This window comes from Fringilla coelebs (assembly GCF_963513975.1).
Source record: "Fringilla coelebs genome assembly, chromosome: 2".
NCBI lineage: Eukaryota > Metazoa > Chordata > Aves > Passeriformes > Fringillidae > Fringilla > Fringilla coelebs.
Window position 1 is genome coordinate 60,195,300 of NC_140029.1, and position 25,178 is coordinate 60,220,477.

The following is a 25,178-nucleotide window of genomic DNA, read 5'->3' on the forward strand; positions in this document are numbered from 1 at the left end:
CCCCCAGATCCTGGACAAGCGATAAGCTTGCAGCTCGGGAAGGAACATAATTGGTTGGAGTTCCTGTCAGCCAACCCACGGCTGGTTGATGGAGCTGGCTGGGTAGCTGAATTAATTTGCTCAGTACAAGCCAGCTTGTACTGTGATACAATGTGGCAACAACAGAGCACGTCATTTCAGTTCTGACAAACCACTGGTTTGACACAGGAAAAAAGAAAGATTTTCTAAGGGGCTTTACCCTGGAGTGTGCCTAGTAGTGAGGCAGGCTGTCAGTGGAGAGGAATTCTACAGCAGATTTCAAAAACTGCTCTGTGACTGTGGGGAAACTTAGCCTTCTTTAAAATAGTTACTACAGATTTCTAGTTAAATAACCTAAATTTTCATATGGAGTGCACTTTCCAAGCCAGTATTGTCTAATTTGTTGGCTATTATTGGCAATATAGTAATATTGTCGAATAAAATAACAAGTCATTTTAAAAAAGGAAAAAGTTAAAAATAGCTATTAAAACTAGTCAAACTCCCTGAGCTGGTGTAAACTGACTATATCTGACCATAAGATGGTGCTAGTGCTACTGCACTGGTAATGAACATGGCACTGGCAAAGCCACACGCGTGGAGCATCAAGGTGCTTCCTTTTCTCATGACTTCTGTGAATGGCATTTGCTGTAACAAGAACACATCAGTTCTTGCCCAAGTCTCTGTAACAACACAACATCTTGTAGAAAGGGAGCTAAGAGTGGAAAAAGAAAGTAAAAGACATTTTGGCCTAATATATCTTATTCACAAAAAAAAACCCCAACCAAAACCAGAGAGAGATCCGACTAAGAATAGACTCATTCTGTTTTCCCATTCCAATGAAAGATGCAACTGAAGAGTCCTGAATGTTCCCTGTGTGTTGCAATGGGGATCACACATGTTAGCCGGTACATTAACACTCATATATACATACATGCATACATACATACATGCACACACACCACACATGTATATGCTGTGTATTTTCAGCATCTACCTAAACATTCCATGTGAGAACATGGCTGTATGGAGATCCTTGCAACTCTGCTCAGCTGGGAAAATTACCAAGATAAGCCAAAGGCTCTACTGTCAATTCAAGGCATTTTTCACCTAGGTTTCAAGTTTCTTTTTCAAAGTAAAACCCCAATATTTTTTCCAAGAATTTGAACTCTGGAAAAGTATATAATTTTCTTGTAAAATAATTTCATTATTCTACATTCTGAAAGTTACAGTTAAAAATCAGTAGGAGATAAAGGATTTATTTGCATTTAATTGCACTGGAATTTGGCAAAAATACAAACAGTGTAAGACAAAGAGTCTGTCAGTAACCATAATTACAGGAGCTACAAAATGTTTTCAAATTAAATTACTGTGCCTCTTTTTTCAGAGAAGTCTATTAAATTTTTCTCACAGGTGCACTTCTATTTCATAGTGTTTTTCAACAGCCCTCCCCTCCACTCCTTTCCCAGCTGAAAACTCATCCATAGCTTATTTTGTTATGCTTTCCAGTTCAGCTTTGTGAAGTCCTACCTGCACAGGACGACCGTGTTCTTGGCCAATCATGTTCCTCCAATCCAGCAGTGACTGCTGGAGGCTGTCCAGCCCAGTCTCCCAAAGCCTCACACCTCCTCCCATGTCCACAGTAACCACACCTACTTTGCCCACTGGTGCCAGCAGGGCATCAGCATCTGAGATCATAGAGAGCCAAGATGTATATGGAGAGAGAGACTCTGACCTGAAAAACATGAATTAATATGATTTTTTTTTTGAAGCTGCAATTAAAAGGGGGATGAGTATTTCTGCAGTTAAGGTGACAATTAAATGAAATTACATCCTCATTTCATGAGAGATTATAACTCAGCTCTGTAGACCCACTATTTTGTCTGAAACTTTCCACCTACTGGAAATGGACATAACCAACAGACACCTGACTGTATAAGAAGCAGTATAAAAGACTAGGCTGAGGGGCAACGTTGCCAAAACCACTGCTGTAGTTTAGATACACTGCTGTATCTAATCTATCTAAAAGCAGTCCATCTTTAGGAAAATAACTTCTAAGAATATAAAAAAATTAAAAAGATGCTACTGAAAAATATTACATAGAAATAGAGAGAACATGATCCAAGCGCTGAGGAAAATACACTTCCATCAACTTAGAGTAACACCTTTCTCTAGTGCTTTAATAAAATATTATGATCTATATACTCATTTAACAATGACACAGCTTTATGTGCAGAGAATTGTAGCACTTTTTTAAACAGTCAGCTTGCTGCCAAAAACGTACAGCTGGAAGACAGGGCCTAATAAGTATGGAATATGAAGGGAAATTTAAACAATGCAGGGAAGAATCAATACATTTTTCAGTACTGCTAATTACATGCATAAATTACTTGGTAACCTGCACTGATGGCAAAATTAATAATTTTTGACAATATAAGAAGGAGCAACACATATGCTTCTACCTATGACTGAAACCACCATGTAGTAACTCAGCTGAAAGAGTTATCTCAACATTTGACTGGGCTAACTTTGCCCGAAGGAAGAAAGGTTGTTAGAATTTAACAGAGAACTATTCATCCCTATATGATGAAAACTTACTTTACTCATCAGTTCTTACTAGAGTACATTTTTTAAATCTGGACTTCTGCTCAGATCTGCCATACACAGCTTAAATCCTAATGCTAGCTTAAGGGTCCTAATGTTGAAAAATAGCTTTGTAATTTCTGTTATTTCCTATAAAATCCTAGTGAAAAATAAAGTGATTCCTTACTATTTTTATGATAATGTTTTTCATTTTTGAAGGACTGTGTAAGATGTAGGCCAATGGACCAATGATAAATGGTGAACAGTGCAAAAATAATTCTCTATTAATTAAAAATTCGAACCAGGATAAATTTAAATGAGAATAAGTACTGTCAAAACCAGCATTACATGAATAGAATAAAAAAAATACACATTTCTTAGTGTGTGAGTTTCATACATGCGCTATTCAAATATGAAAGTGGAGAGAGTGCCATTTAAAACAAAAATGTTTACTATTATTATTACAGGAGAAAATTACAATTTGGGACCAAAATATATCCTTATTCAATAAAACATTTGCAAACACTCTCTGCAGTTGTGAGAGACAGATGTTAAAACCAAAGAGAAGCCATAGAATCTGGCTATTTTAATTTATCATCCAAGATACTTGTGTATCATGCAAGATACTTGGGAATAGATACTTTCCAAAGGGAAAACCACAGAAAAGCTCAAGCTATTTTCAAAGCAAACTTTATATTGGACCACAACTTGATTCCCAGTTTTCTAACACCTAGCACTGGATCATTTTGCCTATCTTTCTCAGATCCTAAAGACAGGGAAAAAGGAAAAGAAAATAAAGACTGCAAACCATAATGTAAGAGGGTTGAGAATACAGTAGATGTTAGAGGGGGAAGGAACAAAGGGAATGAAAATCAGAAGATAAAGCTACCTTTCATATTTACTAATTAATTGATATATTTTCATCAGCATTACCTAGTAAAAACCGATAAATTATGTTGACAAAAATATACTGTATGTTTGTAGAATTTTACACTAGGTATGAATCAGTCTTACTTTTCACATCAAAATAAATATTTGCCTATCATAAAGCAATAACAGACACTAAATTTTCTTTACTCTTCTTCTAAGATGACAGTGCTCTAATCAATAAAATCAGTTACCTAGGAATTGGAATGTATTTGATTTTCTTTGAGTTAAGATCTGTTACTTCCAAGTATCCAGCAGCTGGTGGAGGAGTGACATCTGAAAACAAACAAACATATTATTTTCCAGCTGCATGATTAACTGGTTATTGCATTTGCATTTAGCAGATTAAATTTAAACATTTTATTATACAGTACCTGTCAGAAAATGATAAGCTTTCATATTAAATACAGGAATATAACTTGCAAATAAGGAATTGTTTTATTATTACAATAGTGAGTAATCAGACAGTCACAGTTACAAAAGAACAATGTATTTATTCAGCAAATGTCAAAATTACTCACAAATATAGCTCTGCTCACAAAAGCACTATTCAAACATTACTGCAGTCCCTACCTTGCTGCTTTGATCTGTCACTGAAGATAATGTCAGTTGTCTATCTTACTTTAATAGCATATTGAGGAACATTTCAAAACATTGTGTTTATGAGTTCCACTTGAAAAATTCTCAATAATACTAACCTAAACTCTGTTCCCTGAAATTGAACCACTCTTTGGAGGCAGATTCTCAGTGTGCAAATATTTTATAACTTACAGGCCCTAGACTATCATGCATTAAAAATTCTGTTTATGGACAGTTAAATTAATACCGCTAATATATGGTCCTTCCCTCAGAAATAAATTTGTGTTTGTGTCTACACTGGCTTTTGCCAGTTTATGAATACACTGTGCCTGGCCTCAGAAGTGGCTTCCAGTTAGGGGCTGACTTTCATCTGTGTGAAATAAATTGAGGCAGTTTTCCGAAAAGAAACCACAAGACTGAATCATACTGCCCAGTAGGGATACAAAATGTCATTGTCACAAGATGAAATCAAGGGTAGATTTTCCCCTGAAACAATGTATCTTTCCCCTCCTTGACCTGAAGGAGCACGACCTTACCTGCAGAACTGTTGATGCTTACATAGAGCACAGGCAGAAAAGACCAACATGATCAGCATAACAAGGAGATCTAATATTCAAAGGAGCACAGGGAATAATTCCCAGCAGCACCTCATGCATATCCAATGTATTTATATATCTATAGGATGCATGCCTACAGCAGCACATCTATGGACTTTACTCATCTTCATAAAAACGGGGCTATCAAACACATCAGAAAGAGGGGAAAAAGGTCTGGGAAAATGCAGATTTGTGGGCCAAAGACCACTTTTGGTTTCCTCTAAATTTTGTTACTATTTTAAAATATGCTCTCTCTCTTTTGTAAGTAATGAAGAGTAAGATATACATTAAAAATTCTGATGAAGATCTAAAACAAGGGCAGATACTGAACTAGAAAAGTAGAACTGTGGGATAAGAATTAAAAATTAAGTTAATAAATTAGAGAAAGAAAACAAATGAAACAAATTAAAGACAATAAAATGACAAAGGATTGCAGAGTAGAAAGCTAACAAAAAGGCCATCAAATGTTTAAATGCTACACAAGAACTGCTGGCTAGGCCCCAGAACTGCAGTCAAAAATCCTGACGATGAAATGTGAACATCAGACATGAACAAGTGCAGTTTGTTCTTCTTTTGCCAAAGCCTGACGGAGAAGAAGAGCTATGCACAGCTCCAGACATGAAGCTTTAAGGAAAACAGACACAATGTTCAGATCTGGGCTCCTCAGTACAAGGGAGACGTGGAGCTCCTGGAGCAGGTCCAGTGGAGGGCTACAAAGATGATGAGGAGATTGGAGCAACTCCCTTATGAGGAAAGACTGAGGGACTGAGGCCTGCTCAGCCTCAAGAAAATAAAACTCAGAAGGGACCTCATTGATGTCTGTCAGTATCTAAAGGGAGGGTGTTAGAGGATGGACCAGGCTCTGCTCTCTGGTGCCAAGCAATAGGACAAGAAGCAACAGATGGAAAATGATGCACAGAAAGTTGCACCTGAACATGAGAAAAACTTTACTGTGATGGTGACCAAGCACTGGAACTGAATGTTCAGAGAGACTATAGAGTTTCCTTCTCTGGAGAGGAACTGTTTTGACCCAATCCTGAGTAACATACTCTAGAGGACCCTGATAAGCATGGAGATTGGATCAGATGACCTCAAGTTGTCCTTTCCAACCTTTCCCATTCCATCGTTCTGTGATATGAAATAGTCCCGAGGATGACAAAGTGGTCAGAACAGATGGGTTATAAAGACAAATGCAAAGATTTTTTTTTCTTGTCTAAACAGAGGGATTTTTAAAAAAACCCATCCAATCCTATTGAGAAGACTGTTATAAAGAGAGTGATATTATCATGAGTGAGTGAGGGTGACATGAAGGTATTCAGTTTTGTTTAGAGAAAGAAAAGATGGATACCATGAAAAGCTTTTGTTATACAAGGAGAATGAAGCAATGCAATAGGCCAATTGTTTGACCAACCTCAGTTAAGAAGACACTACACGTGTCATCCTGTCCCTATATAAACAGGTGGAGCAGATGATGTATCAAGGCTATTTTGGTAACATTGTGTTATACTACATGTTCCAGTTACTGTCATACTCACAGAGATACACACTCAGTAATAGGGTGTTGTTTTATGTTCATCTATAGAAAGTGCTGAGAATCCAAGTAAATATTTGATCTCAAGTAGTCCCTCGTCCTTACAGTCTTGTTTTTAGAATAAACATTGATTCTTCTTTGCTGGATTTTGCCATGATCTCTTGTCTGAGTTTATATTTGTGTGCATACATCTATTTGGCAGTCTTCGGGGAAATTATTACTTGTTATAATTTCTTTTCAAAAATAACTATCATTTGGTTTACAGTTCCAATAAAACATACAGGCAAATATTTCTTTGCTTATTGTTCCTGGAACAGCTTCACTAATACATATTGGAGCATGCTAGAGTTTGGCTGAGTACTTTGAATTATTAATAGAAATGGAAGGCTGTATGCCAGAACTGACCAGTTGTCCAAGAAGATGAGAAAGAAAATCTGATAGATATGGAAACAAAATCAAAAATATAAAACAACTTCTCAAAGGCAACAGAAGACAATAGTGCAAGAACTTCAAGGGACAGACACATACTTGATTTCACGTAGCAGGATGCCATTGCTTCCCTTTACCATCTTCCTGGGAAGGATACAACTTTTATAGGTAAGTAACTACAGGTTTCCAACACAAAAACAATGGGGCACAAATAGGAATAAGCAGCACTGTATTTCAAGGGACCAAGACTGTTAAGCAGCAATTGGTAGCAGGTAATGTGTATTCAATCAAATACTCTGTCAATTAGTGAGACTGAGAGGCAAGCTCCAAAAGTAACAACAGCCCAGCAAAGAAGGTTGTAAAAATGGAATCTCAAGTGGGCATCATAAGGGCTACTACCTTTTTATTTCCAAGTGAGAACAAAGACATATGCTTCTCTTTTCCTGTCTTCCCTTTTTCACTTGGAAATATTTTTGATTAGTGCCATAACAAGGGCAATACTAGGTTCCTCAAATCTAGTATCCTGTCTCCAAGAGTAGTTGGGTGCTTGAAATGTGTAAGAACAGACAAATGCACATGGTATTTTTCCTCAAGCCACCAACCAGTTCCAATCTAGGGGCTTCTTAAACTGAATGTGCTGTCTATGTTTTATATCTGTATATTTAGTTAACTTTCCAGGAGTTTGTCCAGTTTTCTTTTGGAAAAAGAAACATTCACGACATCCTTTGGGAAGCGGTTTCACAGGTTAGTACTCTATGAAGAACTATGTCTTGCTTGTTTTGATGAAGTTCCTAATAGCTTTATTAGCTGCTCTCTAACTCTGGTACTGAGTGCACAACCGTTGTTTTTTTTCCATATCTCCATGCCATACATATTTTTGTAGAACTCTACCATACGTCGCTTTCCTGATCTTGTCTCCATATGTTGGAGGGTTGGCCAATGTGATCTTGCTCATTCTTGTTGTCTTTTTCTGAACTTATCCTGGTTCGGCCTTCTCCCACCTTGAGATGGAAGACCAAAACTGAACAGTGTTAAGGACACGTGGGTTTGTATAACAGCACAAGGAGATTCTCTGCTTTTTTCTGTTTCTTCCTTAGTAATTCTTAACATTTGCTTTGCTTTTTTCAAGTGCTACTGAGCTTTTAACTGCTATTTTAATGAAACATCTATTGTGGCAGCAAAATAATGCTTGTAAGATGTTCTCATCATCCCCATCTTTTTTGATGTAAAATTAGGATTTTTCTTCCTCCACATATTCATCTACACTGAATTTCACCTGTTATTTCTACTGCATTCAGAATTGTAGTCCTTCTCATAATTCCCCATGGTAAATCCTTCTTACCATGAATAATAACCACTATCATCAGCACTGTTACCTGAGTGTTAATTAATTTTTTTATTTTTTTCATTACCCGCTGAGTAGCACAGGTTGCCACAGGATTTCCCTCATAGCTCCCCCTCCACTAGAAAATCCAGCCATTAACTGATAAATGGAAATGTCTTGAAAAAGTCCTGAAAAAGGCTATGGAACAGAAAACCTAGAGTCTTGCTCAGGCCCTATTTAACTGAATCAGTAAGGTTACATTAAACATGATTCAGTTAAAATTAAAACATCATTCAGAAAAGAAAAATCAATGATAATGATCTTCAAGGCATGAAATCTTTCAGCTTAAATGGCCATAAAGCACTGTGTAAACCTCATATAATTTTCTATACATTTAAAGCTATCAATCCCTATTCATAAATGTATTTCATCACAGCCAAGAAAAAAATTAAACTGCTTGGTCAGCCAATTCTCAGACTGATAATATGCTCAGGTTACTGGTATCCTGGATTCATAGAGAATGTCTCCTGGTTTTTAATTATAATAACCTTGCAATACAAGGTGTTATATAGCACAGCAACTTAAAGGCTTTTAGAAATAGTAGTCAAGATCTCAATTTAGGTATCATTTGGAAGCACTGAGGGAAGATACCTCCCTCACTCCCAAATTAGTAAACCAATTTTAACAAAAGTTTAGAAGATTTACCTTCTAAAACATCTACTTCAGATTCAGATTTTTTTTTTTTCTGTGAAAACCTGAAAAAAGCGACCCAGTCTGACCCTTCTGCGTTTTATAGAGTATGAGATGATTACAGCCTGAAGTTGTATAATTAGTTCCAAGATTCTAACTCCAACTAATTTTATTAACTTTAATATTTTTAAGAGGTAATCTTTCCTTCAGTTACTAAAGGAGGTAACTGAAGTTTTCTACCTTGTTGATATCCTTGACTTGGCTTCTTTAGTCAAATAAATGTTTTATTCTCTTGGTAATAAATAAAAGGGTTTCTCTACTTAGGGAAATTGATCTGTGATAAATGAGGACAGGCAGATTAGATAATTCATTCTGTTTGAGTTAATTTGGAATAAAATGTTTAGTCTGGGTCAGAGAGTTCACACAGGGACTAAATCAGGAATAGCTTCTTCTGCTGATGAAATCAAGCCATTCTACCATACACAAATATTTTGGGCATTTTCTCTTTTGATAGTAAACTTTGGAGATTCCTAAAGGTAATTAATGCAAAACTCACAAATGCTGTTATTTAGTACTAATTGGTGCATTTTCAGTTATTGGCTGAAGAAGTTAAAATTATAATGACAACAGAAAGCTAGGCATGGCAGCACAAAATGTCTGAAGATCTGTAGTCTACACCTGCTTTATTAGTGTCAGAAGGGAGGATGGTTTTGCTACATGTGAATGTTGTTCATGCAAGATTCTCTTGGACAGGAGTAGAACTAAATAATCTGTGTCTCTTCAGTTTTGAGAGAAGGCAGGAGTGACTGAAGTTTGCCTAGTCATGAAGGTGATGGTTAAGGGGAATGCAGAACTGTTACTCACTGAAGCCTGGAATGCTAGAATAAGGGGCACCTGATAAGCCTGGTAAGAGATCAGTTGGTCACCAAAAATCATGAACTTGTGAGTTTGCTATGGAGATGCAGCGGTTCAAAGGGGCACCAGATAAACTTGTGGACAAAAGATCCATAAAATGAGATTTAAAGCCTGAGGCAGAGATGTCCCCTGAGACATCCCCAGCAAAACAAGTGCAAATACTGAGAAAGTGTGAAGAGAAAGACAAAGAAGTAGACAGGCTCACATGCATTCCCAAAATAACCTCTCCTATTGTCCCTGCTGGGGATGGAATTCTAAGTTAGTCATACAACAAGGTTATCACTGCATCTCTGTGTGATGCTGAGCAGAAGCTAGAAATACTGGTGAAGGCCAATTGCTGAACTGGAATGATTATCTTCTATTACTGGGTTTCCTCTGCAGACAGAGGGAAATCCCATCTACTGAGATATCCACAGCATAGCCACCCTGTCAATTCCTCAGAAGTATAATTCAGCATGCTAATAAGATTGAAATTAGTTTTAAAACTAAGTGCAAATGCACTCCTTCCTTCTCAAATGCTTGCTCTGTGACTATTTAAGACCATTCTGGAAAAATTAATGAGTGATAGCAGATTATGAAACAAAAAACAAGTGTGTTGCAGCACAGGTATATGAACCTCTTACCTTTTGGGTAAATGTCTTTCAGGGGCACATCTCCGGGTGCTAAAATTCGGACTATTTGATTAGAAGCCAATAAAGTAACACAATTGGTTTGTTTTGCAGCTCCTGTTTTCTTCTTGCCTCCATAATAAAAATCAGGAGGAGAAGCACGTTTGTGACTCAGAGAGGAGTTTCTCTTCCAGCTATACACTTCACTGGGAGACTGCAAAAGAGAAGGCGTCTACTGAAGAAAACATTCCTATTATTAAATCTAAGAACAAACACTCCTTGATAAGTTACATTTCTTATTTAATTACCAATCAAATGTAGCTATTGTAGTTACTTCTAATGCTATTGCATGACAAGGAACGACCTGGATTATTTTGACATCAAAAACTCCTACAGGGGGTCAAAACCAGCAAACCATCTACATGAGTTTTAGATGAGTTTAGCATCAAGATGCTCTGAAGATCTGAAGTTGAATCTATTTTTTTTTTTTACTTGAACCAGTGACAGAAAGCATTGAAATAACCTGATTTGGAATCAAACTATGTAAAAAACTGTTAGGTTTCCACTAATATAGATAAATGCAAATAGATATTCAGTAATTGAATCAAAGATAAGCAATAAGGCTGGGACTTAGCTCCAGGTTCAGAGATTTAAGTGTAGGCCTCTACCTGAAAGCCAGTGGCTTCATCTCCCACTATGGCTGAAAGAGTCTGCCGAAAAAATCATCTCCAAGGTCTCAGTGTTTGGGCAACTGAGCACTGCTATTACAAATAAGAGCTCAGATACCTTGTTCATACTAAACACCTACAGCACCACCACTAAACACTGAACCTAAAGCTTTGCCCCATCACTCTTACATCAACCCTTAGCACTCCCTCTTTGAAATTCACATGGATATCTAAAACTATCTGTGAGGAAAGATGGTGCCTCATTCTAAATCAGGCAGAGCCAAAAATGCTTCACCACCTGCACTGGTGTGTTAGTATTGAAATGTGCAGCTTCTTTAGTACTCCCTCCTCTAGACCACCCCCCTTTTCCAGCAATAAAATCACATCTACTGTAAGTAACATGAACAACTTGAATAAGCCATCTGATAATGTAAAACCAAATCAAGGAAAACTCAAAAGCTAATTGCAAAGACTGTCTTATTGATAAAAACATATTTTTGTGTCATTTTGGATTGCAAAGAATTTTCTTCTGTCATTTGGCTTATTCATATCTGTTAACAGTTACACTTTATAATTTGCCCCAATTTATCAAACAAACATGACATACAATTATTTATTCCATAATCACTACCCTTTTTATGCACTATTAGGTGGCAAATATAAAAAAAGTCCAAAGAATTAAACACAATGCTTGTATTTTCCCTGTGTTTGTCTTTACTCTTTGCAACAGCCCCAGACTGCTAAGTTTCACTTTCCTTTCTGGTCCTTTTCTAACTGTGTCATGGCAGTGAGCACACTTACATTTAGTATTTACACATAACTACATTATTCAGTAGTGAAGGGGCTTTATAATTTTGCTATAATTTTCTGTATTGTTTTTTTCTTTTTCCTAGATCTAGTCTTGCTACCTGCTGTACACTGGGCAAGAAGTTCACGCTGAACAGTTCAAAATTATATGGATATCCATTTTCTCAGAGGTTATGCTTAATTAAAAAACTGTAAAAAGACATGATTTAGAAAATATTACTCTAGCCAGCACTGTTCAGAGCTTAATGAAAATGTATTTTGTCTGTGCTAGACATTGTATCGTCCCATTTCTTATTACCTAAAAAATCACCTATATCCCTCTAGATTAGACTACCATAACAAATGGGGTACACTACATGAATTTCTCCCTTGCTGTCATTCCCTTCTTTTTCCAAATCATTTGGTAAACAGGTACTTAATGGGTTACAGAATAAATGAGAATGTATTATTTCATTGTACAATAATGCTGAGTATTTACCAAGAGGTCCGGGAAACCAATGACAATAGTAGCATAATTATGCTCATCTGAGAAGATCCTGTTGGGGGAGCTGATCTTTTGTCCCACAGCTGCACTGAGGTTTTCTGAAGATAGCTGGTCAGTTGAAACTGCATGAGGCACACACAATTCTGACACTAAACAGGAAAATTCAACAAAATGAAAGTCATTAAATCCAGATGTGCAATAGGAAACAATATTAACTGTAAGAGTGCTGAGCACTGAACATTGGCTATTACTTTGAGCATAAAATTACTAAAAAGCAGATCTGATATTTCTATACTATAACAGAGGAGAAGGAAATAATCCTATTTTTGTAAAGTCAAGTACTTAAAATTAGGAAATAGTAGCTTTATAGTTGCTTATAGCACTTAATTTTGCCCTCTACTGTACAAATGAGGCAGGAAGCCTATGGAATAGAACAAAACAGCACATGATCTCATTGAAAATTGTTATGATGCAAATGCACCAGAAGGCAAAACATAGGTTTGCACAGGTAAGTGTCAATGTGACATTTCTTGGTGACTCTCTTGCTGTCTTTGTAATTTAGATAATGTTATTTGTAATGCATTTCTGTTAAATAACGGTCTCGTTTTCTTTGTCTTTAAGCTAAGAAAAGCGGAATTTTATTCTGTGCATCTGTGAGAGCCCTTAACCTTGCCTCAAATTACCAACACAGTCCAACAGAACAATCTTTAGTTCTGCACTGTTTCCACTTCGATGGACACTATCTTGTTTACATGGCAGTGGGAGAAAATCTTTCTTCCCTCAAAGGATAAGTGGTCTGGGTCAGCATTAAACCCACACTGGTCTACCTTTTTTTAGCTCTCCTGGCACAGATTCTGCCTCAAAGAACAAGAACAGACTGAAGATGTTACATTTGGGGTTCACTGGATGATTTGGAAAAAGGTGGACAGGGGATATGATAACATTTCAGAGTGGAAGAGAAGAAACCAGATAACAAAGGATAAAAATAGCACAGAAAGCATGCAGCAATAACTTGCCCACAAATCGTTAGAGACTGGAAATTATAATAACATTTCTATCCATCTGAGGAATGATACTCCAGAATGTCCAGAATGGTTTCTAAATAAGGTAGTAAGAGGAAGGAAACCACTGTGCTCTGACAGCACTTGATAAGTTGGTAGAGTAAACTGTATGAGAGTTAAAAAGGATTCTGGATATTTAGGCTGAGGTTAGTTTTTGGTATCCACCTGGTTGTTGTTTATGAAAATTAAGCCCTTTTATTTGTCAATAACATTTGTTTGTACCATGTTTACACTGTGTTAATCTAATTTTTCTTATTTATGCTAGCCACAAGAACCAAAACAAAACTTGTTCCTTCTTTATGAGATATAAAGTGATTCCTCTGTTTGTTTCCTCTGTCTCTCTGATATATAATGACCAAAACCTATGAACTGTGAGGTGGGATGCACATATACCTCCAGCCTTATTAAACCAAGTATACTAAAGATTTTATGCACCGTGATCAAATGTTCAGGGTTGAAAACATTATCAGATTTGAAGACAGACAGATCTTACCAGGCAGAATGATAACCATTGCAGATTTCTGCCTTTTCTTGGTGTAACTAAGACATGCCTCAATGCCTAACACCATCTGGGAATTTTACTGATCAAATTCCCCATATCTTTTAACACATGTGTGATGGCCCCCATGGCCTCCTGCACACTATCAACAAAACCGTAAAAACTGTGACTTCTGCTCTGTTTTAACAGTAGGTGGATTGTATTTTCCTGAGGGTTGGGAAATGTTTTCTACCTCTACCTCTGCTACTGAGTGTGAATAGCAGACCTGCAACAGTCTACAGCCTGGAATCATTAGTATATTTGTTCCCTTCTTTTCCTGTTTTAATACCTGCCTAGTCATCTTTCTTCCTTTTCTAGTCTATGTGCTTGTCTGTTTGCTGGAAGTCCACGACTGAGAGTCTTGAATGCTTGAACGAAACAAAAATGCTTTTTTCAAACCACTTGAAGTTTGAGCATGGAATGCGCCATGCCTTGAGAAAAGCTGTTATTATTAACCAAACACGGTAAGGGGGCAAAAACAGAATAGGAGAGATGGTTACTCAGACCTTTAAAGAGTCTTGTTTGTGCAGCTGCAAACAGAAATGACAAAAAGAACAAAAACAAAAGGAACTAGCCAAGCTTGCATTCAGTACCTGTTGTTAAGCCAAATCCCACGTCAGCTGGCTCTTCACTCAATGCATACAGCTGGCAAACCTCACTGCCTTGAGCTTCCATATGGGCATGCTTGGTTAAAAGAAATTTCCTGTAAAAGATACACATTTATAATAATTCCTGGTTAAACTTGTCACTCTAAACAAGGACTTCTATCTTCTGGAACTGTGAAAACATTCTACATTTATATAAACAAGGTTATCAACACCTTTTGCTAAAACTAAATACAATTTCCCAAACATCTGTGAGATAGGAAAGGGTAAGCCAGAAAATAGCAGATTTGTCTTCTGGTAACTATTTACACACTTTCATTTGCTGTGCATTTATAAAAATGAGACAGCAGAGTAACGTTTCTTTCATGTGACCATGAAAGTAAAGGAAGCAGGTGCTAACTCTGTACTACATGTCTGGATTTCCAGAGATAGGTCCACCAACATTCTCATTTCTAAAGGTCAATATCACCTTAGTAAAATTAATATTAACACACATACGATCAAAGCTAGTTTAGACTTTCAGAGGCTGGACTATCCTCTTCATTTCCTACTCTAAAAGTCTACTTGCATTTTCACCACAGCAAATCTGCATCTTTTTAAGTCCAGCCAGTTTCACAAACAGAAAAAAAAAAGTTTGAGACTGGGAGCAAAACTCCTGAACACAAAGGAGACACAAACAAGAAATAACACCACTGAGAAAACTAGGCTGAACTAACTTATTTGTTTCATTTTCCACCAAGAGCCACCGGTCTTCAGCCACCAGAAAAACAGATTTCAGACTGATTGGAAGTGAGATGGTGTGAGTTTGACCCTCCAATACATCCAGTACAATAAGGTGGTTTCTGTAAAATTGGAAGCCAAGAAAAGAATAATCAGATAGGGATATACACAAGGAGATGTGATTTAAATCAATTTAATATAAGGATATAATTTACTCTTACCCTGTTTCTTTGTAGAACACCAGCCAGTTTTTGTGTGAAAAGTCTCGGCACATTTTGTAGCTGCTCTGTATAAACATACATCATAGCACAATCAGTGTTTGTTAGATTTGTCCCAGTGAGCTTCCCTGACTCTTCTGAAAGTGTACTAGTTTTTTTTTCATTTATTTAGAAGAATACACAGCTTTAATTACCTCTCAAAATGCTATCTAGCTTGCCTTGTTCTGAGTCATAAATTGTATCATAACTGTATTCATTATTTTGGACATAATTTATTGTAACAGAATGTTCCATTATTTCCAGTTCTAGCCCTAAAAAGGGATATTTTAAAGACACTTATCTTCAGAAAATTTATTTCTATTTTTTATATCAATATTCCATAACAATGCTATTTTATGTGTAAGATATTTCAACATACATAAGAGTAAACAATTAAATAAATTCTTGGGCTGTAAAACCAGGAAAAACGTAATGATCCTGTTTTTCCAATACTGACATTTGCTTTTAAAAAAACTTAGTATAATAGGGGCAGGTGCTATTCCTCACCTTCTCTTCCTTGTTATTCCACCAATATGTTCTCTTAGAAGAGTCTTCAGCATCTGGTGAGAGCAAAAGTCGGCGAAGGGCACCATTGCTTGTGTCCAGCAACAACACAACATTGCTCTGAAAATGAAAAGCAGATCCATGTACATCTCAAGCTTGTTTAAGAGACTATAAAAAAAATCTATCTGAAGCACTTTTGCAATTTGAGCCACTTATGGCATTTTGAAAAGATGATTTACATTTTGTTGCAAAATGTAAGCTGGATTTTCTTGGTTCATTTTGAAGTTCATGGAGAAACTGAAGAGGTTAAGTACATGCAAGGGCTGGAATGAGACTACAGTTTTTCCACAGCATTTTATCTATACATCTCACATTCACTTCTGGATAACATCTAGGAACTGGATTAGTATGGCTTACATGTCTAAGATGCAGCTACAGATAAGAGACATACCAATAAGTTCTGTCAAGTCACTAAAACACTTCATTTCAGTTTTTATGTTTTCTTACCATTTTTCTGTTGTACCTATTGCTTAAGTCCCACTGAATGTGGCAAACTGGTGAAAGAAGAAATGGCTCAGCACTTTCTCTCCAAGTTCATACTTCTGATACTGTGGAGCCTGTGGATATTAAATATCCCAGGATGTGACAATCCTTCTGCGACCTGCACTCTCTGACAGCTTATTGTGTCAGAGGTAGGACAGCTGTTGGAGGATAGCAGGATAACTCAAAAGGATGGAGACTAGAAGCAGATGGGAAGGCGCAAATCTCCATCACATGAAAAAATGGTGAGCTAAATTTTGAACTTCTTCAGATGTCTCATTTGTTACTTGATGCCCAAGGGTCACACATGCTATCAAATGATGGGGGCTTTTGAAACAGCTCTTTTTGCAAAGCGCTATAGCTGCTCCTAATGTGTTTAACTAAGAATTCAAGACAACAGTCATTCAGGGCCAACCTTAACTGCATCAAATGAAATTCAAAAGGTACAAAGGAATAAGTTAATTAAACCTTGGGCTCAATTTTTCGTTTGCCATTCAAGGAAACATTCACTTCTGCAAGGACATTAGGTTCTGCAAGGACTTACTAAAAGTAAACTGCCTACGTACAACATGTGCAATAACGCACAATAGACGTTAAGGAAGTAAAACGTAAATTCCCACGAATTTCCCTAAATAAAACAAATATGAACAATCTGAGTCACAGCAGTTTTGTTCTCCTTGGGTACTCCTCATACTTTCACTAGAAATATTTGTGAGAGTTAGCTTTAATAATGACAGTAATTTGAAGCTAAATATGGTAAAGTATTTAAAATATTATCATGTTATTTGGAGCATTTGGGAATTTCAGTTCAAGTTCAATATTTCTAAAAAAAGAAGCTTGCTTATGTATTACAAACTAAAATTATAGAAATGTGATTCAGAAAAAAAAATAGGACATGTGCTTTGGATTTTGGTTTTCTGCCGTATTTCATTTATACAATTCTGAAACAGCATCAGCCTTCCACGTGAGATAAAGAACACATAGGAATCAATTACATTCTTCCACTTAGTGTTAAATTTATGAGAGCAGTTGGTAGTATAAAAAGCTTCTCTACTCCACCCCTTTTGATGTTAATGGCTTCCTTCTGTGCTAAGTGACTGATGTATATTCTGTCTGTGTTCAAGAATAGATTTTTGCGTCACTTGTGAACACATCCAAGAGCAGCTCTGGCAACTCTTCAAGTGGGCTGGGAGAAGACTGTTGGTGTGCAGTTCTGCTCTGTTTGTTCTTGACTGGGAGAAAAGTAACCTTTGGGTGACCTCCCGACCCCAATGTCTGGAATTCCAAACTCTGGACAGATGCAATAACCAATCTTGTGAAGTGGTGTGCCTTTATTTTTAGTTACTGCAAAGTTTCCCTTTCCTTACTGCTGTTTTTATTTTAGCCAGCACTTTCCTCTAAAAAGTTCTTAAACCAAACAGGGCTGTGACTTCATTTTGCTGGTATGGGAAGTTGTTCCTTATGGTTTTGCAGACAGAGGGGAGAGCTTGGGGAAGTTTCAGAGTGGGACAGTGCAAATAACTCAGTTTAATATTCTTGCATTCTTCTCCCCAAACTCACTGTCAGTTTTGATCTGTTCTGCCCTCAATGCTCATGTCCTCAGCGAGCAAGATTGCACACACAGTCTGCTTCAGACTGAGGCTGATCCTTAGCTTGGCAGGGTAATCATACATCCTCTTGCTTCCTGTCCCACCTTTTCTATTAGAGCTACTCAAGGATCCCTTGAGTGATAGAAACATTACAAGCCTGACACTGTAAATAATAGGAACAGACACAAGCATTAACACACTGTTCATCAGTTTCAATTGGAAAAAGTCTGTGCAAAAATTTATGGCTTGGGGCTCAAACCACATCTTCAGAGGTAGGGAAACGTTTTCAAGTAGAATACTGGTGTTCTAATTAATGCAAGTGGTGTCTTTCAGATGATTTGGGAGACTGTATTTGAGATTTTAGTGAACTGAGAACAACAAGTAGTGGTATAAGCTTTGTGCTTATGGAAAATGAGCCTTCTCCCATTCTACCAAAGGTGCACATGGTTTTACATAGGCAGACCTTTACTATGAGGTGTACTCATAGAAAAGGAAAGTCTTATATATTAAAAAAAAAAAAGAACTAGTTTTGGAAGAAAATAAGAAAATACATCCTTTGTTATGCAGACATACATCAGAATATCATGGGGACTAGAGATTACAGAAGTTAAAATGTTACTGGTACTTTCATATTCAGATCCTCACTTGTGCTACAGGCCAGATCACAAACTGTTAAAAGAAGTCTTCTTTAAAAAAATGGTTGCCATCTCCTACATGTGAGTGAGGTGAGTGAGGTGGATTGTTGTATCAGTTTCTGTGCCACAGACTCTCTCACTCCCTTGTTATCAGAGAGCTTTGACAGAACTGCAGCAGCAAGTGGGACAGGGAAAAGCATTTCCTTCCCCCCCCACCCCACTTCCTGACCAAGAAAGATAAAAGCAGAGTTAAAGGATGCCAGCAGGACACTGCCTCAACAAAGCTTGTTGCGCACCCTGAGGTAGCCTTAGGTTCCTCTGTTTGTCCAGTTGTAGCCATTCAACACAGTTAAGTGCTTGTAAACAATCCTGGAAGTGTGCTGTTAATTTATGAAGAAAATCAATTCTCTATGTGCAATTTGCTCCTAAAACCCCATATAAAATCATGCATAAAAGTTATCAAAACTCTTTTCTGTCTGTACTTGTTCTCCTTCTGAGCAGTAGATGTGAAAGATGCAGAAAGAAAAGTGCATACAGAGCGCGCAAAGCTCTAGCAGGAAATAAGATTATGCCCTGAAGTACTCGTGGGGAGGACAGATGGCAGAGGCATTGCTGCTTTGAAGAGATGAATACAATTCCCATCTTACAAAGTTACTTGAGATTTCTGTAGAGTCCTTTCGAAGCCTATGAGTTTAGACTGAACAAAAAGACAGAGTCAAAACAGCTTGCACTCACTGAGACCAATGGCCACCAAGAGGAATAAAATCATCTACCCTTTCTTCCAAGAAGATGTAAATGTGGCTTAAAATCAGATAAATCTCCCACTTGTGCCATTAAGTTAAATCCCTGAGGAGTTTACTTTCAGTAAATTTTTATTTAAAAGGACAGGAAGAAATAGTGATTTTTCATTTTATTTAACTGCAGGGCTCTACTGAATCTAGATGGATGTCATCTGAGAACAAGATAAAACCCACAAGCTTATTTGAAGAGCCACAATATAATAATTTCATCTTTTCCAATAAGGTTATCATCCATTTAAAATTGTTCTTTTTTATAACTTAGTCAGAAACATTAATCTCCAAAGACCTTTATTAAAAGAAAAAAATTGAAAAAGCTGCTTTTGGTATTGTCTAATTAATGGATGATATGATTATTATGAAATAGCAGCTGTCAAGTGGCCCCTTTATTTAATAGATGCAAGTTTTTTTTTTACAAATATTGTTCATACTTCTTAGTCTTTTTGCAACTAAACACAGATGAATCTCTAAAGCATCAAATATGTTATTTATATTATTTGTTTTTCTTGTTTAGTTTGATGCACAGTGGCACAACTAGCTAACTCCTGTAGCCTTGCTCAAAACGCAGATGTGCCACTAATCTACTTTTCTTAATAAGTGAATGCTGCAAGTTCTGAGTTTATGCCTGCCCATGATCTTAGTACACCTAAAATGTAGGCACCTTGACTATATGTCAAGCCTCTTTCTGTAGCCAGTGGAAAGAGAGTGGAACTTCCAGAGGGCAATTAAACATGTCCTACTTGAGCAGAGAAGAAGTGCTCTTCAGGTCATCTCTGTTCTCACAGCAAATACAAAAGGTACTTGGATGATTATTTTAGGCCATATGCTTACCTGCTAACATCACTAATAATGGATTAAATTTCATACACAGCAACATCCACCTCATTTCACAGGTGCACAGAGCACATGATTTTTCCATGGCTCCACTGTAGGAAGAGTTAGGAATAAAACCTAAGCTCTATGTGGAAAAATTACACTGCTTGAGAATCCCTCTTGTGATTCAGCAGGAACTAGAGATCCCAACACTTGAACCCCAACATAAGGAAGGATAGCAGTGGCTGTGAACACTACAACAGCAGCACCTAACCTTTGTTTTAATGGCTTACTTAAGAATCAACCCCAAAGAAATTACCAATGTAGTCCATGGATATGAGCATGCAATATACATGAGAATATTCTTCCTTCTCTTTTTGTTTTCTAAGTTGCTTGCTTAAGTTCTCAAGAAGTCTAAAATTACTTTTGAATGGTGTCCTAAGAATAGGACTTTTTGCAAACAAGTTTGTAATTAAATGACACATATTTTTACAAACAGTGAATAAGGTCCGCCTTAATGGTAAAAATATCTAAAAAGTTCTAAGATAATGCAAAACATTCAGAATATTTTAATTCTCTATTATTTTCCAGTGTAAAACAAGCTTATTTACAGACAGAATATATTCACCTGTAGCACTTGCCAAGAAAGGCAAATCTGAAGCTGGCAATATTTAAGCTTTGTTAGAGAAAAACATGAGGTTCTAGCAGGACTGAAGTCATCTGGAAAGGGACACTGAACTACCACAGTCTCTTCATGTCAAAAATTTTATTTCAGAGTCCGAAAAATGTATCTATCATACCATCACTAAAAGGTATATTCCATGAGGACAGCCAAAACCAGACTCTGAGATAACTACCTAACGGTTCACAGAAGAACCTTCATTTCTGACACCGGATGCTTGTGGGATTTAGTTAAAACAAAATAGTAGGAATCTTTGAGATTTGGAGTGCAAAGAATATTGCTGGCTTTATATTAAAAAGTGTGAGACATTCTAAACATTCTTAGATACAAGACAGACTGCCATCTGTTTTAGTTTCCTGCATCAACTTCTCCAAAGGAAGCCAAGAATTATTTAGAATCAAAAAAATGTGCTATGTGCACCTCAAAATAGCCCAAATGGTATTTCTATAGCTGTTCAACAAGCAGGTAACCTCAGAATCATATTGTTTCCAGTTTGCATTGGAAAGTACCCAATAGGCAGCTGCACCTGCATAGGCAGTTCTACCAAAGGCAGAAGAATTGTGTTTCTCATAAGGCACTGAGCTTAACAGCAGCATCTGACACCAGAGAGTAGCAGCAACACTTGACAAATGTTCCTGGAACAACAGCATTGCAGAAACACTAGAAACGACTGAAAACTATTAACACCCCAACTCAATGTAGGATAAGTTCTTCTAGGTTGAAGCCTCTCACCTACAGAAACATTGACAGAACAAATTCAAAGAAAGGAAAAAACAGCCAACAATAATGACTCAGTTAATGCCCGTGTCAAAACACAGGGAGTGCTAGGTAGCCTAATAAACTATTTTTAAGAAATGAACTATTGTTAAGAAATGAACAGCAGCAACAGGCATATACTGTTACCTATTCCCACTCCTGGGCAAAGAAATTTTCAATTGGAAATGTTACAATCAGATCGCAGATAGTAAGGGAAAGTGCAATATGCAAAAGTTGTCTTTTAAAAAGCATTTGAGTCAAACCAACACTGAAATTGTTAGTGGTTCTCAATTTGCATTGTGGATGTCAAGGCTTACTTAGTCTTCCTTCTAGTCTCAACACTTCACAGGTTACAGAAGAAGAAATACAAGGATTTACAAAACAAATATGGAGCAAATATAAGCAACATTTTACTCAGTGACTCAGAAAATGTCTCTTATATACTAGTTGAAAAGTAAAAGGGGGACAAGATTGGAGCAGAACTTAAACTAACATAAAACATTTTATGTGAACTTATGTTCTTTGCAAACATATGCTGTTTGACTGAGACTCCTGAACTTGACCCACTCTCCCTCTTTCTCCCATAAGCCAAATCTCCCAAGATAAGAAGATAGAAATCAGCTTCAAGAATGGAAGAGGACATTGGCCAGGTAAAGAGTGCAAGAGGAAAATCTCCATTTAAAAACTAAAGCTGAAGGCAACTCCCAAGCTACAAGTAGAGTAAAAGAGAGAATATTCAGCAGGAGGTAGCCTTGCCCAGTCTATAGAGGTAGAGTCCCCAGTGACATACCCTCATGATACTACTTCGCTCATGACTAAACATTTAGCTGGAATTCAATTTTTTTTACCTCCTCTTCATGTAGAACCACTTGACCTTTAAGTGGATTTCCCAGTGGTGCTGTAGTCACAAAAGGTTGCCAGACACTTCCAACTCTTCTTGGGAAGAGGTCATGAAGATCCACAAAGTATCCAGTCTTACTAGAAATGTTCATGAAGTACAAGGAAACGGGATTGCATGTAGTAACATAAAGAACATTTTTATGTTCCTCTTCTGAAATAAGAAAACAAAACAGTGAAAGGCTACTGACAGTGTGCATTTCTCTTCTGGAAATAGATATGTCATAAACTTGGCAGATGATATAGCAAAAAGTACTGAAAAATTACCACTGTTGACAAGGGAGATGAAGAGAAATGATCTCTTGATACTAACTGAACGTTAACAGGCAGAACCTTGCCACAACACCATTAACTCTAAACAAGTAGTCCAAGGCACATTTGCGTAGGCATGACTGCAGTGTCTGCCAGCTGCTAGTATGTTCCTCTGATTTTGCTGATTTATAATAGTTTCTTCTTCTTTCTCTATCCTATCCTCCCTTTAAATTCATGTATTTAATAATTAAACATAAAATTAGTACATTGTACAAACAATGCACAGAACTTTTCACATAAACCACCTTCCTGAATAATTTCAGACAATTCTTGAAACCAATAAAAAGCTACCTAATTTCTGTTTCACTTCCATGAAAGCATGCTAATGTACTTGTAGATTGGACTGCAAGTAGAAGGAGCAGCATTCCAGTATTGATCATTAAAGATCTGTATATAATACATAATAATGGCTAGACTGATGCCTTGGAATGGCTACCTAGAACAGAGGCTAGACAGAGTTAGAGAATAAAGCAAGTATTTATTAAATGCCTTTAACAGATACACCTTGGGCAGTGCAAAAGCCTTGCAGAGGCTACACCCAAGATGGACAACGGTCATGAGATGTTCAAGCAGATATGTTTTGTCTATTTGCATATCAGAGGTTAATTGTCCAATTATAGCTTCAGGGAATGAAGTCATATTCCCTTAGTTTGCTCCCCCATGTACTTTTACTTCTACTTTTCAGCGCCTGAGGCTGTGAGGGTGACCCTGGTTCCAGGCCTGGAAGGCCTGTTGTTTTGTCTGACTAAAATGTGAGAGCTTACTATCACTCTGTATGGAGCTCAGAGTCATACACTAATGCAGCACAGGATCTGAAAACCATAAAAGCTAAAAACTTGAGGCATCAAGACATGCTTAACGATCAACCCTGAAAACATTTATGAGTATTCCCAATGGTGCAATTCCCTGTGGGACATAAGCTGTAGAGGTAACTAAGGCAGTTTGGTCCAGTGAGAAGGAATCAGTATGAGCACAGATGAAAAAAGCACAGAACTCTCCAAGTTAAAAGATTTCTATTAAAATTGAATTGAGAGAGGAAAAGTCAAAGAATTGTTTTTGTCAAGTAATACAGTGTTGAACACACAAATTTAACAAACTTGCAATTTTGTGGCTGTGTCCTACTTTAATTACACATCTTTCTCCTAGTTTGAAAAAGATGCATATCCTTACATTGACACGACTCAGTGAAATTATGCACCAATTTCAGTGGATTATTTTTATATTTCACCTACTATTTAAAAAAAAAGGTGGAAAAAGATAAATTGTTATTCCTATAGTTCACTCCCATACTCTATATTTTTAATTCTCATATTACAATTCTTAGTATTATTCGTATACTCTACTGCAAGCATATCTAGAATGTAAATGCACTGGAGTTGTTACTACACCTGAAATCCCTCATACTGCCCTTTTATATTCTGCCACTGACTATTGGCAAGCATTTAAGAAGTCAACAGCCCAGTCCTTCCTCATCTCCAGGACATCTTACCTCTTTGTAATGTTGCAGATCATTACAAAAGTCAGTAGCTTTGCTTACTGTACCTTTTGTTACCGTGACGTCACAAACTATGTTAATTTCTTCTAAAGGCAGTGTCCAAAAAGCAAGTTCTTCTGTGAAACTGATGGACCTGGCTTCATGTCGTTCCAGTGGAAAGCCTTGAATATTTAAGTTCACAGGGCCCTAAAACAAATAATAATCATGAGGGCTTCCTAAAATATTCCACTCCCCATTCTTTATGAAAACACAGAAGCCTTCTTATTGCTGTAATACGATTAACAATAAAAATCCACTAAATAATTTTATAGTTATTACTAAACAAATTAAAGGGAACAGGAAATGTCTTTTATATAAACTCTCTGAAGCCCACACTACCATTTCCTTTATGGTATAGAAACCTCGTGCCTCTCCTCTTCAGTCTTTTCATGGTTTGGAACCATTATCACTTAGTAGCATGAGGAGATATCATGTACTGATGAAACACAGTTTATACAAGGAAAATACAAGAATATTTCTGTTTCAAAGAAATTATATGGCAATTTCTCCTTATATAAAGTTTAAATCTCACCCATACAGCACATTAGCAGTACAGGTTTTTCATTACTCACTGGAGTAATAATTATTGAAGTTAAGCCAAGAACTCAGAGCTGAAAAGGACTTAGAAACTTTGGCTGCAGATCAAATGGTACCAAAAGTTCAGATTCAAACTTGCCAGCGCCAAAGACCTGTAAGACTTGAGCTGCAGGCAAAATAGAAACAGAAAGCAGCTTTCTTTTCAGTCACTGATCATAGCCAAAAATTGAGATCTGGGGCCTGTA

The 25,178-nt window shown here is 37.0% G+C and overlaps 1 protein-coding gene across 1 annotated transcript in view; it reads right to left on the reverse strand.

Annotated features, from left to right (window-relative positions):
- VWA8 (von Willebrand factor A domain containing 8) overlaps nucleotides 1–25,178 on the reverse strand; it is a 179,392-nt gene that overhangs the window by 37,847 nt on the left and 116,367 nt on the right. The window contains exons 28-37 of the mRNA XM_084226836.1: nucleotides 24,405–24,543; nucleotides 22,502–22,704; nucleotides 15,845–15,961; nucleotides 15,302–15,366; nucleotides 15,077–15,202; nucleotides 14,349–14,458; nucleotides 12,151–12,305; nucleotides 10,213–10,411; nucleotides 3,720–3,801; nucleotides 1,546–1,750 (exon numbers count right to left, since the gene is read on the reverse strand). Of these exons, the coding sequence (XP_084082962.1) occupies nucleotides 1,546–1,750; nucleotides 3,720–3,801; nucleotides 10,213–10,411; nucleotides 12,151–12,305; nucleotides 14,349–14,458; nucleotides 15,077–15,202; nucleotides 15,302–15,366; nucleotides 15,845–15,961; nucleotides 22,502–22,704; nucleotides 24,405–24,543 (1,401 nt within the window). The remainder of the gene's footprint in view (nucleotides 1–1,545; nucleotides 1,751–3,719; nucleotides 3,802–10,212; nucleotides 10,412–12,150; nucleotides 12,306–14,348; nucleotides 14,459–15,076; nucleotides 15,203–15,301; nucleotides 15,367–15,844; nucleotides 15,962–22,501; nucleotides 22,705–24,404; nucleotides 24,544–25,178) is intronic.